This window comes from Plecotus auritus (genome assembly GCF_963455305.1).
Source record: "Plecotus auritus genome assembly, chromosome: 5".
Lineage (NCBI taxonomy): Eukaryota > Metazoa > Chordata > Mammalia > Chiroptera > Vespertilionidae > Plecotus > Plecotus auritus.
The window spans coordinates 169,180,932-169,197,921 of NC_137776.1; the positions used below are offsets into that span (position 1 = coordinate 169,180,932).

The following is a 16,990-nucleotide window of genomic DNA, read 5'->3' on the forward strand; positions in this document are numbered from 1 at the left end:
AGACAGGAGCAGATGGCAATGCACAGACAAAGGTGTGTGTTTGTGGGGGGGGCGGTTTGACAGATTAAGTAATGAGTCAGGGTGGAGACACTTTGGAATAAGATCTGACATGCTTAATGTCAGAGGAAAGACCTGTGGCAGGCCGTGCAGGATAGACACAGAAGAGCTTACAATGGGATAGATGAAATAGAGGATTCTACCTGGAAAGCAAAGGACAAGTTATTGCACCTTTCACAGCACTTTGTAGGCCTCTTCAGATTTTAGAGACATACTACTACCACACCTGGAACACTGATCTCGCCAATTTGTCAAATGACTTGATAGACTGCCGGCTTTAAGTAGGATATAGAGCAATAGAGGGCTCTGCGGCTGGTTCAAACTGTGGTCCAAGGGTCATCTAAGTTGACAGAACCCATGGTGCTGGCAGTATCCATGGTAGATAATGACATCCCATGGAGCCTCCAACAGACTCAATTAGAAGAGCTTCAATGCTGCACTTTTGGAGGTAGGAGCTGCTGCCAAGCTACTGGGTGGGAGAGAGTCCAAATGCCTAACTGTGGGCCATTAAGTGACTGGAGCTACGTGCTGCCTGGCACAAAAGGTCATAAGTTCAGTAGCCCCAACAGCAAATTTGATATTAAGCCTTAGTAGATAGAGCGAGCCTAAGTAAATTTCAGAACCAGATAACCTGGACCCTCATGTCATCTACCTATATTGCATCGGTGTCTATCCCTCAGTTGGCACCTATGGCCACCATCTTGGAGAATCTGTCACAGGACTTGAGGGGGTCTGAATAGTGCAGGAGGCAAATTCCCAGCTTATACTTGTTTATCTTACCATTTCAGTGCATTCTGGCTAGAATCCCAATGACCACTGTTTTTACTTCTTTGAGGAGGACTTTCTTTGGCCACTGAAGCTCAATTTGCCTATATATCCAGCTGGCCAGAAGTGCTAGAAATACTGTTCACCCTCTACTACAACCCCCAGTTGTCCTCTGTTAAATACAGACAGGAGATGGCCCATAAACACCTCAGCACACTCACTGCTGGGGTGGACAGATTTGAGGTTGGATTCTAATGTTCTCTGTGGAGTTAGCTTCATTACCTGGGTGATAATTTTTCTCCTTTCCCAATGTCCTTCTTCTACACAGTCCAGTCACCTTTTACATGTTTTGGTTTTCTTGAGTGTCTGCTTATGTGTAATATCTTACAAGCCTACCTGCTTAACCCATTAAATTTGGGGTTTATAGCCCACCTCTTTGCTCCCATAGCACACACTGCTTTGTCTGTCCTGCTCATTAGATTGGGCTCTTTTAAAGAAAAAACAACCCTGTGTATTCACAAAATACTTGCTACATAATAGGTACACACTATTTTAACGAATGAGTAAATGAATGAATGAATTATTGAAAAACAATGAATAAAATGCTATCTCCTCCCCTTGATTCTGTAACTCTTCTCTGTATTTGCCAGTCTTAACGCAGTAGGTTTCAGAGGCTTCTCACACTCATTCTTATGGTTAAAGAATAGATTTTGAACCCTGAGGATTTCCAACTATTATTATCTATACTAATAATAGAGGGATATGCAAATTGTCCAGGATGCCGTCAAAGTAATGACCGAACAGTAGGCTGCATGGGGTGACCAGGCCGGCAGGGTGGTTAGTGAGGGACGACCAAACGACTGAATAGCAGGCTGTGTGGGGTGACCAGGCTGGTGGGGGGAGGGTTGGGGGCAACCAGGCCAGCAGGTAGAGGCAGTTAGTGGTTATCAGGCTGGCAGGGGGGCAGTTAGGGGTGATCAGGCAGGCAGGCAGGTGAGCAGTTAGGAGCCAGCAGTGCCAAATTGTGAGAGGGATGTATGACTGCCGGTTTTGGCCTGATCCTGGGGATCAGGCTGAGGCTGAGGAGACCACCCCCCCCCCGTGCACGAATTTTGTGCACCGAGCCTCTAGTGTGTCATAACTGTCAAAAAATATTCCTGCATGCATTCATGTATTTCTGCAGGAAGAAAAAAACTCTATTTCTGAGAAACAGAAACCCAACTATTCCTTGATAAGTGTTTTATTCCCCAGGGATTAGCAGCAGCTCTTCTCCCAATTCCAGATTGAATATGAGAAGGAAGAAGTCCATATGCTACAGAGCCCCCTGTTACAAGGGAGGCTTAATGGTGCAATGGAACTAGACTTTACATTTGAAGCTAATGTGTTTGGGTTTGAATCCTCATTTGGTAATTTTCTTTTGAATCACTCTCAAATGCAATAAAATGGGGAAAATCTATCTAACTCAAGAATTATTGTGAGTGTTAAATGAACTCACAGGTTGAAAATTCTTTATAAAAAATGAATCTGAAAATATAAAAGTTCTCATTTATATTCTCAAAGGACTTGACTGTCTTTAGTATATGGCTAAGGCACATCTCCACTGGGAGTGGTTAAGGAAATGCAGTAATTACTCCCAAATTGTTCCTTGTCCCTCACTGGAAATTTGTGATCTTGGTCTCCTGGGTTCCCAGCCTGGCTGGTAAAAATGGATACCCTTGTCTTTGGTTTAAAAGAGAGAGTGTACCTTCTTCCCACTGCAGGGTTGAGCTTGTGACTTTTCTTTCTTTCCCAGTTCTAAACCTTTTGGAGAGAAAATGAAATATTAGTTCATATCTTAGAGCTGACAGTATTTGAATTTATTACTCCTGAGCTAGGTAAGGGCAGTTCTTGCAGGCTGCAGTCAGCAGTGTGTGTATATGTGTATGTGTGTGTGTGTGTGTGTGTGTGTGTGTGTATGATTTATGTTACTTTATATAATTTTATGTCATCTTGAATAACTTAGATGGATGTAATAATTATAATTCCTTGAGGTTTGTACTTTCCTCTCTAGAAAAATATGATCTCTTTTACATTTTTGCAGAAAATTTGGCCTGCATCCAAACTATGGGCACAAGCTTCCAGGTTTAAAACAGTGGTCTGTGTTTTTTGCAAATAATTGTAAACATGCATGTCTAGAATTTTTTTATGTTTTTTAAAATATTATAACATATGCTTTTCATGAACTCATTTCATTGACTAAATAATATTATTTCCAATGGATATGTACCATAGTTGCCTTAAACTTTCCGTTATTGGCTGAAATTAGGTAGTCCATCAAAAACATTGACCAGGGTCTGACCTGGAGCCTCAAGAAATTCGCTTCATAAGCAGCTGTCTTTTTATTTATTTATTTTAAATATATATTTTTATTGATTTCAGAGTGGAAGGGAGAGGGAGAGAGAGATAGAAACATCAATGATGAGAGAGAATCACTGATCGGCTGCCTCCTGCATGCCCCACACTGGAAATTAAGCCTGCAACTGAGGCATGTGCTCTGACCGGGAATCGAATTGTGATCTCCTGGTTCATAGGTCAACACTCAACCAGTGAGCCATGCCAGCCGAGCAGGCAGTTGTCTTTTTAAATTCAGTAGTTACTATTCTAGTTTCTCTATTCACTTTTGGTCATCTGATTAGGGACTGAGGCAATACATCTATCCAAAAGCTTTTGGGAAATTACAAATCCCATCTTCTGCTCTTTAATGAGGAGCAGATGTCTTTTTTGGGGGGTCAAATTATGCTCTGCTAGAGAATTTATAATGTGGTGGTTAGAAACATAGGTTTGATATCTGATAAATCTAAGATTGAATGACCTGTCCATATTTCCTTGCTGAATATTTTAGGCAAATTATTTACACTCTCTAAGCCCTAGTTTCCAAATGGTTAAATAAGAATAATGTCTTTTTTTGTGGTCCTAATAGGCTGATATGATATAAAGTATATGTCACAGCAGTTGGCCTATATTCCACAATAAATATGTGATTAATAAATGGCCTTTATTATAATTGTTATTGTCATTATTATTGATATTACCATCTAGGCACATATCTTGAAACCATAGGTTTTCATTTATTCTCAAACTTTCTGATTTATTTCCTAAAGTTCTAGAGTGCTTTCAGGCAGCAAGCACTGTCTTCCTTGAGGATATAGTTAATAAAATCATGTAATACAGTGGGGAGGAATTTAGTCTTTGAAGCCAGATAGATCTAGTATCAAATCCCAGGTTCACCATATACTAGTGCTATAACATTGGGTTAGTTTCATCACTGAGTCCCAATTTTCTCCTCACTAACATGAGAATTAGATGCCTATGTGGGAAGAAGTGAGCAGTATTTGAAAAGCACCTGGTCCAAATTAGGTGCTAAATCCTATTTTATTGACAATGTGACTATTTCTAGTCCTATCACAGTCATCTCATTGGCAGCCATCTAAGTCAAATTGGAAAGATAGTAAATTTGCTTTCAGTATCTACAGCCTTTGCTTTCATTCTAACTGTAATCCCCACCCCTCAACCCTACCCCTTCTCACCCCTTGTTCAGCCATCTAAACCTGCTCCCCTCCCCCGCCAATGTATGGCTCCCAGCCATTCCATCTCAGTGAGAGTGTCGAACAGAGGACTGTCTCTCAGGAATACTTACTGTTATACCTAATCTGTAGTTGGGACCTTAAAGCCTTTTTCCTCTTGCTGAAAGAATTTAAGGTGTCGGCAGGCTATTGAGGGTGGTGTTTTGGGAAGGGATATGGAAGGCTTGATGCTCTGGAAGCCACACCACACAGCTATAGTTCTGCATGTCCCCTGAGAAAAACTGACCCAGATAATCTGAAGAATCTCAAGAAATTTAAGAGTGTGTTCCATTACTCATTTCCCACAACCCATGAAGATTGTGGGATCAGGTTTGGGTCCGAGGGTTGGAATCTGTGCAAAAAGCCTTCTCTGCCTCTGGGGCTAAGTAGCAAATGATCTTCACCTATTTCTAGAAGACCTGATGATTAAGCATTCATTAATATACTGATTTGATATCTAGTTCCAGATATATAGGGAGCCAGTCAGCTGCTTTGCTGTAGTCATTGAAAGTTATCACTTGACATGAAATTTTCCTTATTGAATTAAGTTGGTTCATGACTACATTCTTCCTTTCACTCAGTTGGGGTGGGAAACCAGGTCTGGTGGCATATGGTGGCCTTCGGAATCCAGTTGACAAGTGATGATGAGACCTCTGGACACTATCTTCTTGCTTCTGCTTCCTTCCCTCATGTTGGATAGTGTATGTTTAGGTGGGAATGAAACAGAAGCAATCTTTGCCCCTTCTTTAAATGGGAGAGAATTACCAGGGTATGGATTCTGTGCTTCCTTATAGCATCTTTATGACAATAATTTTCTTAGTATTGACTAGCTAGCCAGGGAGCAGAATATTTGGCCTTTGCCACAGGCCTTTGGGATTGACAATTTGTGCATTGGCTATAGGTATTGGTCAAAGTACTTCCATTAAACTTCAATAGTAAAACTTATTTAAACTGCTGGTGGGAAAGCATAGGATTAAAGGAATCATGGAAATTGAGGAGGAAAAATAGAGGGAGACACACTGCCTTTCTAAAATTGATTATTATGAAGCCATTCTTTAAAAGATGTAAATATTACCCAGCTGTATAGTGCATTAATCAAACTGACAGCACTTTATTACCCAGACAGATTTTTCTACATTTGAACATACCTCACCCTCCATCCTCTATCTTACCCTCTCAACCAGTAACATTTTCTGGAGAATGTGACCTTAGAAGTGTTTGTTTTACATTTAGAGCAATATTCTGATTATTTAGTATTTAAAAATAAATAAAACATATGACCCAGGTACCCACACTCAGAATATGCCACCTTTGTTTCTAATAGTTAAAATAAATAAAACAGAATGTTACAGACACAGCCAAAGCTCCATCTACTCATTCCTATCTCCTGCTTCCTTCTCTATAGGGTTAAATACTATCATGGAGTTTTTAATTTATGTCTTTTAATACTTTTTATACATTTTTATACTTGTAGCACATATACATACCACAAATAATATAGTATTGTTGAGTGTTTTGATATATCATACTGAAGGCATAATTTTGTATCTACTTTAACCCAAAATTAATTTTTAGAGATCTATCCATGTGGTATAGAGTCCATTTAGTTTTACTGACGGATGGGATTGATTGCATGAATAAACTAACCTGAGTTTATCCATTTTTTATTACTGGGAAATTAGTTGTTTTAGTTCTTTGCTATTACAAAGTTGCAAATAATTATGAGGTCTTTTTCCTTATGAAGAAGTGTGAGCATTTTTCTACAGCATAGATGGAGAAAAACGACTACATCAAAGAGAATATAAATCTTCAACTTTATAAGATATATTCAAAATAGAGGAACTACTTTAAATAATCAATAGCAGTGCCTAAAGTTTCTTTTCTTCACATTCCTGTCATTGCATGATGTTCTCATATATATTTAAAAATTTCTTATCAGCGGTATTTCATTATTGTTTTAATTTGCATCTGTCATCACTTGGAAAGTAAGTCCTTTTTAAATATACTTATTGACTATTTGACTTCATTTTTTTCTGTGAATTTCTAGCTCATATTGATTGAGCTTTCTGTCTTGTCCTTATTAACTCATAGGAATTCTGCATGTATCCTGAGTGCTAATCTCTTACTGATTTGGACAGTGCATATTCTTCATCCATGGCTTGTCTCTTTGTGGCTTCATTACGATGGTAGTGGTTGTACTAAAGAAACTTTATTTTAATGCAATCAAATTTATATTTATGTAGTATGCTTTGGGGAGTCTTGATTAAGAAATGTGTTATTACCCTAAGATCATATTATAATTTACAAATTTTTTCTGAAATTTTGCTTCTCACATTTAAGTTTTTAATACATCTGGGATTGTTTTTATCTATGGTGTGAGGTAGTGATATAATGTTATTTTCCCCTTATGGAAAGAAAACTGCCTTAGCACCATTACTTGAAGAGTCTATATTTTTTTCACTAATTTATAGTGCCACTCTGTCAGTTACCAAGTCCTCTTTATAAATGTGTCTGTGTCTAGGCTGTCTATTTTCCTACACTGGTTTACTGGTTTATTTTTGTAAAAATACATTATTTGTTGTAATCAATGGAGCTGTATAAGTAAGATTTGATATGTTATAGTGAATTCCTACCTTTAAAATTTACATATAGTTATATTTCAATAATTAATGATCTGGGTTAGGAAATAAATCTCTTGTAGGCTAATTTAAAAAAACACTGAAAGGATTAGAATTCCTCTTTAAAATTATTTTTGGCTTTTAGATGCACTTCTTTGAATGTGATGCCATGTTATTAGGATTATTAGGATTAAACCGAGGTTTGAATAAGGCCTGATGTAAGTTTCTTAAATGGGCTGTCATGACAAATTTAATTGGATGAGACATCTTTTATTTGATCAACAAATTTATATTGTGTATGCATTAATTATTTGTGACAGATTCTGGTTCTACAACCAATGAACCAATTAGAAATAATGATGGGATGTGTAGACAAGCAGGGGATACAGAATTAAACAGATCATTACACACAAAATTATGAAGGCTGATCAGATTTCTGATGTCAAATAATTTGCTTTGTTTCAAGAGGACAAATTCTGGAGTCAAAATGCTTGGGTCCAAATCCCAGCTTCTCATTTTCTTACCGCTGTGAGAGTGTCTACCTCAGCTCTCTCATCTGAAGAGTGGAAATAATAACAGTACCAATCTAATTCATATATTTAAGATTGTTGAGTCAGTTACTGCATGTAAATTATTAGACCAGGGCACAAAACAACATTTAATAAACATTAACTGTTAGTATTATCATTTATAGAGATTGGGACCACATTGAGAAAGAAAATGGGTGCATATCCTAAGATATACTTCTTTTACATTTATTCAGCAAAATATACATCAAATGTAAGAAAATATGAAGATATTCTCTAAATCAAAAGAATGACTCTGTTATGCTTTGTCACAACTATCATTTTTTTAATTCTAAGAAATTCCACTTTTTCCTTCAGCTTTTTTCCACCAGTCTGCTCCAGCGAGGGTACCAGTATGAGGAGGGAGAACCAGAGCAGCGTGTCCCAGTTTCTTCTCCTGGGGCTCCCCATCCCACAAGGGCAAAAGGGCCTATTCTTCACCCTCTTCCTGGGTATGTACCTGACCACAGTGCTGGGCAACCTGCTCATCATCCTGCTCATCAGGCTGGACTCTCGCCTGCACACGCCCATGTACTTCTTCCTCAGCCACTTGGCCTTCACTGATGTCTGCTTTTCATCTGTCACTGTCCCTAAGATGCTCACGAACATGCAAACCCAGCACCTATCTATCCCCTATGAAGGCTGTATTTCACAGACATATTTTTTCATACTCTTTGCTGATCTGGACAGTTTCTTGATCACATCAATGGCTTATGACAGGTATGTGGCCATCTGTCACCCTCTGCAGTACACCACCATCATGAGTCAGAACGTTTGTATCATGCTGGTGGCTGGGTCCTGGGTCATTGCTTCTGCTTGTGCTCTTTTGCATACCCTCCTCCTAGCCCGTCTGTCCTTCTGTGCTGACCACACTGTCCCACACTTCTTCTGTGACCTTGCTGCCCTGCTCAAATTGTCCTGCTCAGACACTTCCCTCAACCAATTGGTAATCTTTACTGCAGGATTAACAGCCATTATGCTTCCATTCTTATGCATCTTGGTTTCTTATGGCCATATTGGGGCCACCATCCTCCGGGTTCCCTCTGCCAAGGGCATCCGTAAAGCCCTGTCCACGTGTGGCTCTCATCTCTCAGTAGTGACTCTCTATTATGGGGCGATTATTGGTCTATATTTTATTCCTTCATCCAACAACAGCAATGACAATAACATAATCGCTTCATTGATGTACACAGTGGTGACTCCCATGCTGAACCCCTTTATTTATAGCCTGAGAAACAAAGACATGAAAGGGGCACTGAGGAAATCCTTGCATAAGAAAACATATTATTCCAGCTGATACTACCTTTCTTTTTAAAACACCCATGTGATCATATTTCTTTAATAGCATGTAAATACAATTTATTAAAAACAGAGCTCATTTGTCTTCCTTCTATAGCTATCAATCACAAACCTTGGCTGACATTATTCTTGGACTTGTTATGGGAATAGTAACACAGGATGTGCTTTATAGGACTTAATTTGCTCTTTTTTTTAAATAATGGAGGTTATAAAATACTTGGAGGATACTGTGTCTCTTTGGCTGGTATCATTAAATAGAAGCTGCAAGAGCTAGTCCTTCCCCCAATTTTTAAGTTGTAAAATGTGTTTGGCTTTTTACATCTTCATTTTGAAAGAATTTTTTATTTTGGTGATGGTACAGCTTCTGCTCCCCCAGGCACCCACACATCCAGGGACTCTGAGCCCTTCTATAACTTTAAGGGAGAACATATTAAATTTTACTCTCCTTACATAATAACTAACACACTGCTTTCTTGTCCTTTAGGAATATATCTCACACATCCTTTCTCCCCAACACATGTAGATATTCAGCAACAAAATAAATGTCACATCTATTGTCTCAGGTACCAGAGAGCTTAATATGCATTAAAGCCATCTACTTTAATCCTGAGAACAACCCTAAGAGATATGTAGGGAAAACTCAGGCTCAAAGAGGTGAAGGGCAATTTAGAATTGCAGTTAGTGAAAGGAAGACTTGAATCTTGGCTGTCTGATTCTACAGCGATTCAGCCAAGAATGATAATCCTATAGAACGCTGTGTCCTGAGGAGGAATAATTAGCTCAGCCCAGTGGCAGAGGATATATGAAAAACTCCCCAGAGAAGGTGCTGCTTTACCGGAGACTTAACAAATCAGAATTACTCAGACACACAAAGTCTTCTCTCATCCTCATGATCAAGGCAAAGGGAGTAGCATGTCTCAGGATGTTGAACTGGAAGTTCCAATGGAGGCACCATGATTTCAGAGACACCAGATACCAAAGGGAGTTGTAAGGCACACAATAAAGATGTTTATAGGAAATACCCAGTAATCAATTTCATAACTCTTGAGCCTCAGAACCTGGATCTAAAGTGCTAAGAGATGAAGGAGATGAGAGGTTCTTGTAAAGATTTTTTTTTGGGTAAAGCAGAGCACTGAGCCCCAAAATCTCCCTTGGGGGGTTGTACCTTCCTCCTCACCTTAAACTTGGAGAAGCTTCAACAGCACCATTTAGAGAGTTTGATATATATCCCCTGTTTTTAATGAATGTGAAAAGCAATAGGAAAGGTAAAGTGGGAGGAGAGCAAGAATGAGAGTGAGCAAGAAAGAGAATGAATTATGTTTGAGAAACACCTTCACTTATTTTCATAATGGGGTAATAAAAGCATAAATGTTTCATATGAACCACAGGTGGAATATGTGTGAGAGAGAACTGATATGCAACCATTTTCAATTCTTTAAAAGAAAACCCATTAGAAAGTCTGGGAGATTCCAAGAAAGAGTAAGAGATCTATAGGGAATGCACCACCTCAGAACCAGGGTCTATGAGGGGAAACAGTCACAGGAAGGAAATATACTTTAGCTATATCACAGAGGATTTGTGGGAAGGCAGTCTAGTATGGAAGTCTCTGAATATCCCCTGGCCTGGAAGTGACAACAAAAGAATGAATTAGTTTTAACCATCATCCAGGTGGAGAGAAGTCAAACCTCTTCAATATGGTAGCAACCAAGAAGCATATTATTGTCACTCCCTTCTCATTCTTGCTCCGATGCCCCATCCCCTCAAAGGTGGGTATAATAAATGCAACTAGACTTCAGAAAAATGAGAAAAAAGACAATAAGCCATTCTGACAACTTTCTGGATCTCAGATTCCTGCCTGGCAGAAAGAAGTGATAAAAAGGGCTGGTTTTTATGAGTGAGGGATTGATCATTCAAAAGTAAAAAGAAATCTGTATGTTGGATGGAACAAGTAAAAATTATTGGAATTAAAAAATATGTAGATTTTTTTCATCCAGTATTTTATCTCCAAGTGTTTTAGATTCCCAGTCTCAAAGAGGCCAAAATTCATCCCATCATTCCCATGTCCTTAGGAAAAAAATCAGGAAATCAACCATTTTTTACAGGATTTTTAGATATTTTATTTTTTGTTAGAGTAGGTATATTACAGGGTCCTTACCCTGCCATTCCTGTTGACGTTAATTTAGGACAGGGGTGGGAAACCTTTTTTCTGCCAAGAGCCATTTGGATATTTATAACATAATTCGTGGGCCATGCAAAATTATCAACTTAAAAATTAGCCTGCTGTTATTTGGTCAAACGTTTAATTAACTCACCCCTAATGCCTTGGCATGGCCAGACCAAATGATTTTGTGGGCCTTTCATGGCCCATGAGCCAGACAGTCCTCACCCCTGGCTTAGAATAATTAGTTTTAACACAAAATATTGAATACTTCATTGCTTTTGAGAAATGCTTCAAAATTCTATTTTCATTTCGGTGATCTGAAATTATAAGCATTTCTTGGGTCATCATAACAATCTCCTTATAATGGAGATCCAAATATCTACTAATTGTGAGCTTGGAACATTCCAGTTCTAATCTATACTAATAAAATGGTAATATGCTAATTAGACCAGACGTCTTCCAGACGTCCTTCCGGACAAAGCCATGGTGGTAGGGGCCGAGGCAGAGTCAGTTAGGGGCAATCAGGCAGGCAGGGGAGCAGTTAGGGGGCGATCAGGCTGTCAGGGGAGCAGTTAGAGGCGATCAGGCAGGCAGGCAGGCAGAGTGGTTAGGAGCCAGTGGTCCCGGATTGCAAGAGGGATGTCTGACTGCCGGTAGTCAGACATACCCTGAGGGGTCCTGGATTGGAGAGGGTGCAGGCTGGGCTGAGGATTCTCCCCGACCAGGCACTAATTTCGTGCACCAGGCCTCTAGTAGATGTATAAAAAAAATACATTCCAGAGCAATCTTGGTCATCATGTTTCGTTTTGTTTTCATGTACTTTTGAGATATTTTATGAGGGTTATTAATTTAATCTACCATGTATTTCAAAGAAACATTGAAAGTGATCATAAGAAAATGGGGAAATATTTGAATGTTTGGCTATCAGTGTTTTTCAGTGGGGGTACTCTTAACACTTTGAATAGGGCAGTTCTTTGTTGGGCAGGATGTCTTGTGCATTTCAAGCCATTCAGCAGCACTGGCCACTGACCACTAAATGCTGGTAGCAGATTCAATCATTGGGTTAACCACAAATGCTCTCACGCTTTCTTAAACACCATTGGAAATTTAAAATACCTGGAGAAGTTCACTGACACTGTTTTAAGTTATTTTGTTAGCTTAAGATATTTTGGGAGAAGGCTAAGAGTTAGTTCTAGTACTTATATACAAATTAAGTGTGATTTTTTAAAAAAGTGCTGCCAATTAGTGTGAGACTAGAGTGAGGCGAAAGAAGCTTATGTGTAAAATTGGCCTCAAGTGCAAAATTTGAGACATTTCAAAAATACAGTAATTAAAGCAAATATTACTTAAAGATTAATTTTTAATTAAGATGAACTCAGTGCACTCTTTTACCAAATTAAAATTAATACAAAAATATATGATCGATAAAATAATAAAATGTGAATAAAGATAAAAACTGATCCTGTACCTGCACAACTCAGCCTCCTCACCCTAACCCTGCCGAATTCCTTATCAGTCTTCCTAAGGCATTTTGTATCCTTTTTCTCTGGCATCTTCATGGGTTTATTCTTTGCCTTTGGTTTTCTTTTTATCCTTAGTTATGATGTGTGTAGGTGCATTTCTTTCTTTTTTTTTTTTCAAATTTAACTTTCCTTCAGTTTGCTTAACTTCTTTCTTGATCCTGTAAGTTGATGCTTTTTTTAAAAAAATATATTTTATTGATATTTCAGAGAGGAAGGGAGAGGGATAGAGAGCTAGAAACATCGATGAGAGAGAAACATCCATCAGCTGCCTCCTGCACACCTCCCACTGAGGATGTGCCCACAACCAAGGTACATGCCCTTGACTGGAATCGAACCCGGGACCTTTCAGTCCTCAGGCCAACGCTCTATCCACTGAGCCAAACCAGTTTTGGCTAAGTTGATGCTTTTAACCAAGTTTTAGAAATGTTGAGTTTTTATGTTTTTACATGAATTTTGTGCCCCACTCATTATAACCATTTTTTTTTTATGTAATGAACATACTTATGATAACTGCTTCCACATATTTTTTTGGTTAATTTCAGTATCTATGCTTTCTTGTGATCTGTTTCTTATGACCCTTTCTTGACATTATGCCCTTTTGTTTACTTAATGTGTTTACTAATTTTTCAATGTTTACTGGAAATTTTGGAAGATTCATTTAGTATAAAGTATATTTTAGTTTTAAAGGTGCTGAGTTTTGTTCTGGTAGATAGTTAAATTACTGGCAGATCCTTTTTAATCTTTCAGATTTTGGAGAGGAAAGGATGTTCATGTTGCATGTGCAGGATGAGCAGGTCTTACATCCAATGAACAGGGAGAACAGTGCTTATCGTGGGGAACACTTTCCTCTATTGAGTATATTTCCCAGAGCCCCTTTCATATCCCGATTCCTCAGACTGTAGATAAAGGGATTTAGCATGGGAGTGACCAAGGTGTACAATACAGCCACAATGACATCCTTGTTGTTGGAGTTGTTGGATGAAGGAAAAAAGTACAGCCCAATAATTGTTCCATAGTACAGAGACACCACAGAGAGGTGGGAGCCACATGTGGACAAGGCTTTGCAGATGCCCTTGGTGGAGGGGACTTTCAGGATGGTGGCCCCAATGCGGCCATAAGAAACCAGGATGCATATGAATGGCACAGTAATGACCACCACTCCCACAGTGAGGATAAGCAGCTCATTGACTGTGGTATCTGAGCTGGACAGCTTCAGTAAGGTGGAGAGATCACAGAAGAAGTGCGAGAGAGTATTGTCTCCATAGAAAGAAAGACGGGACAGGAAGAGGGTGTGTAAAAGGGCACTAGCACAGGATTGGACCCAAGACACAATTACTAGCAAGATACACAGGCTCTGACTCATGATGGTTGTATAGTGGAGGGGATGACAGATGGCCACATACCTGTCATAGGCCATTGAGGTGAGAAGGAGACTATCAAGATCCCCCCAAAATAAGAAGAAGTACACTTGAGAAATGCATCCAGCATAGGAGATAGATTGATCCTGAGTATGCATATTCATGAGCATCTTTGGAGCTGTGACTGATGAAAAGGAGATGTCAGTGAAGGCCAAGTGGCTGAGGAAGAAGTACATGGGTGTGTGCAGGCGAGAGTCCAGCCTGATGAGCAGGATGATGAGCAGGTTGCCCAGCACTGTGGTCAGATACATGCCCAGGAACAGGGCAAAGAACATGCCCTGCTGCTCTGGCCAGATGGGGAGCCCCAGGAGGAGGAACTTGGACACACTGCTCTGATTATTCCTCCTCATGATCTTCTTCTGTTTTGCCGTAGATGAAAAAAAGGTATGGACATGTAAAAGAATGTGAAACCTTAATGACTACAAATAATAGAAACAGTACAATTAGTGAGTACATGAATTTTAACCTGAATAACTCATGCTTTTTTGCCTACTATTGGGCTAATGATGGTCTGATATCAGGATAGTATATGTCCACCTAGAAACCAATGCAATCTCTTCTGGAAAAACCATGAACCATCAGAATGATGATCATGTCGGGTCAGGTTCAAATTTGAGAAGTCTAGGAATTCATGACAGAAATCTGAGATTAGTAAATTAGGGGCAAGGCTAGGTCAGTAACCAGTTATTAGAAGCACTACTAGGGGCCCTCCAAGTGGCCTGTTGTTCTTTCTTAACCTTCCCATGACTCTCAGCCAAAGCATGTTTCTAACATATTTCTATGTCCAGAAATATTTAATTAATAACATTGTTTCTATACCATGCTTTATTTCCATGGATTGGGTCAAGATAGACAACTGAGTGGACTGCACAGGATCTTCCAGAAATCAGGATTTGGCAAGTTGGTGGAAACATTGCATATAACTTAAGGACATTAAGAAGAATCTATGTCAATAATAATAAATCTAGAGAAATAGTTTATTACATAGCCATCAGTCCTTCCTTTAAGAAAATTCTGCCCACACCTCAACATTTTCAGTCTAGCATTACTCTTTCTAAATGAATCACCATGGAATGTGGAGAAAAAGTCTGTTCCTCTTCCAAATTCTCACAGTTCTTACCAGAACACCAGGAAATACTCCCCCCCGCCAGTCATATCTGGATCTGCTAAAGAATTAACTTTGTAGGTGTGCACTTTTTTTTTTACAGTTCCTAGCCTACGTTTTGTGCTAGTGATTCATAACTGATATTTTTCTTGTCAGATTTTAACACTTCTTATACGTTGCCAATACTATAATTTCTCTCTCTTTTTTCAGGCCAATTATTTTAGACTTGCCCATGTGATCACTCACAAAATAATAGGGAAAGAAAACAGCATGATCTATCTATTAAAAAATAGAATCCACATATTATGTAAATATTTATTCAATCTAAAGATCCTTCTCTTTGAGCGCCAAGAATGTATCTCACTGGAGGACTCACCATTCATCTTGGGGGTTAACTAAAGTTTACATTATCTACCAATTCTTCCAATTTGACTGAAATTATCTCTAAAATATATTCTTTAGTCTATTACATTAAAAGTCCTGTTAATTTAATGTTGTTACCTGAGATGAATTGCACATTCAGTTTCCCTAGTCATTCCCATGTTAATGGTAATCAGTTTACCTACCACAATCAAAGGGCTAACTATCTGTGTGAATTAGAAGCCCTCCAAGTGATAGACATTTTGGTTGTTTCTAATATTCTTCTGTTTCTAACAATATTTCACTAATAACATTCTTCATATGCCATTTTCATATTTGTATATGTATTTGAAGGATAAAACTTAGAAATGGAATAGGAGGATGTATATTCACAATTTTGATAGATATTGTCCAATTGCAAGAGGCTAAGGTGGTGAGGAAACCTTATATTATGTGTTCTTTAAGATGAGTCCTGAAAAATAACAGCATGTCATGTGAATATTATAAAAATGGTCATTCTAGTTAAGTGGAGAAGACAGGGATATGGTGTTTGAGGAACAGAGAAAATTCAGGAGCATATCAGCATGGGAACGTTATGAGGTTGGAGATTTACCTGGGAACCAGATTATGTAAGGTCTTTTCTGCCATAATGGAAAGTTTTGTATTCTATTCTCAGAACAACAGGACACTCATGAATATGTTTAAGGAAAGGAATGAATGCAGACATTTAAATAGTATGCTGGCTCCTGGGCAGAGAACAGATTATAGCAAGGCAAGAGTGTTAGCAGAAATATTAGGATGACATAGCAGTAGTTCAGGTACAAAAGTGATACCTGCTTACATCTGGATTATAGCAGAAGCTGAAGATCATTACAGAATTGGGATAAAATTGGAGGAGAAGCCAATAAGACTTACTGGGGGATAATGATAAGCAAGAGGAAGTATGTTTTTTCTATTCCATGAAAAATTAGATGGATGATCAGTTTGAGATAAATTAATCTACATTATTAATGTTATACTTTGGTGTGAAGTGCTGCAGGGACAGGCCAGAGACCAGTAACTTACATTGGACACACAGAAACACACAAACACATGCAATCACACTACTGAATAGTGAATTCCACTCCTGATCTGATATTGCCTTTTAGGTGATGAGCACTTACACCTTCAGCTGCAGCATGGGAAGGTTCCACTTTTTCTCTGTAAAAGACACACAATACAGTGAAGCAGGTGGAGCCTCTCAAGCAGGTGGTGTCTCTCAGGGTTTCAAAGTACATCACAGCAGGGAGAAGAATTCTTGGTTCAAATCCAAATAAGAAAGATATGTAGACACACACTTGTTTAACACTCTGAGCAATGGGTGTGGGTTCTAACTTAATAGATTATGGAGAAAACCCAGGGGGGGGGTGGGTGGCCAACTCTACACCCCCCGCCTCCAAATTAGAGACAAACTGGAATAATTGCTTTTTTTGCCTTTGGTTCCCCTAGAGACAAACTGGAATAATTGCTTTTTTTG

The 16,990-nt window shown here is 38.8% G+C and overlaps 2 protein-coding genes across 2 annotated transcripts; one reads left to right on the top strand and one right to left on the bottom strand.

The window, feature by feature from the left end:
- Positions 1-7,963: 7,963 nt before the first annotated feature.
- Positions 7,964-8,905, top strand: LOC308247843 (olfactory receptor 1J1-like; the record flags this gene model as incomplete). Its single annotated transcript, XM_080667572.1, has 1 exon — positions 7,964-8,905. The coding sequence occupies one exon, from the start codon at positions 7,964-7,966 to the stop codon at positions 8,903-8,905; it is 942 nt and encodes a 313-aa protein (XP_080523698.1).
- Positions 8,906-13,417: 4,512 nt separating this feature from the next.
- Positions 13,418-14,359, bottom strand: LOC308247842 (olfactory receptor 1J21-like; the record flags this gene model as incomplete). Its single annotated transcript, XM_080667571.1, has 1 exon — positions 13,418-14,359. The coding sequence occupies one exon, from the start codon at positions 14,357-14,359 to the stop codon at positions 13,418-13,420; it is 942 nt and encodes a 313-aa protein (XP_080523697.1).
- Positions 14,360-16,990: the final 2,631 nt, after the last annotated feature.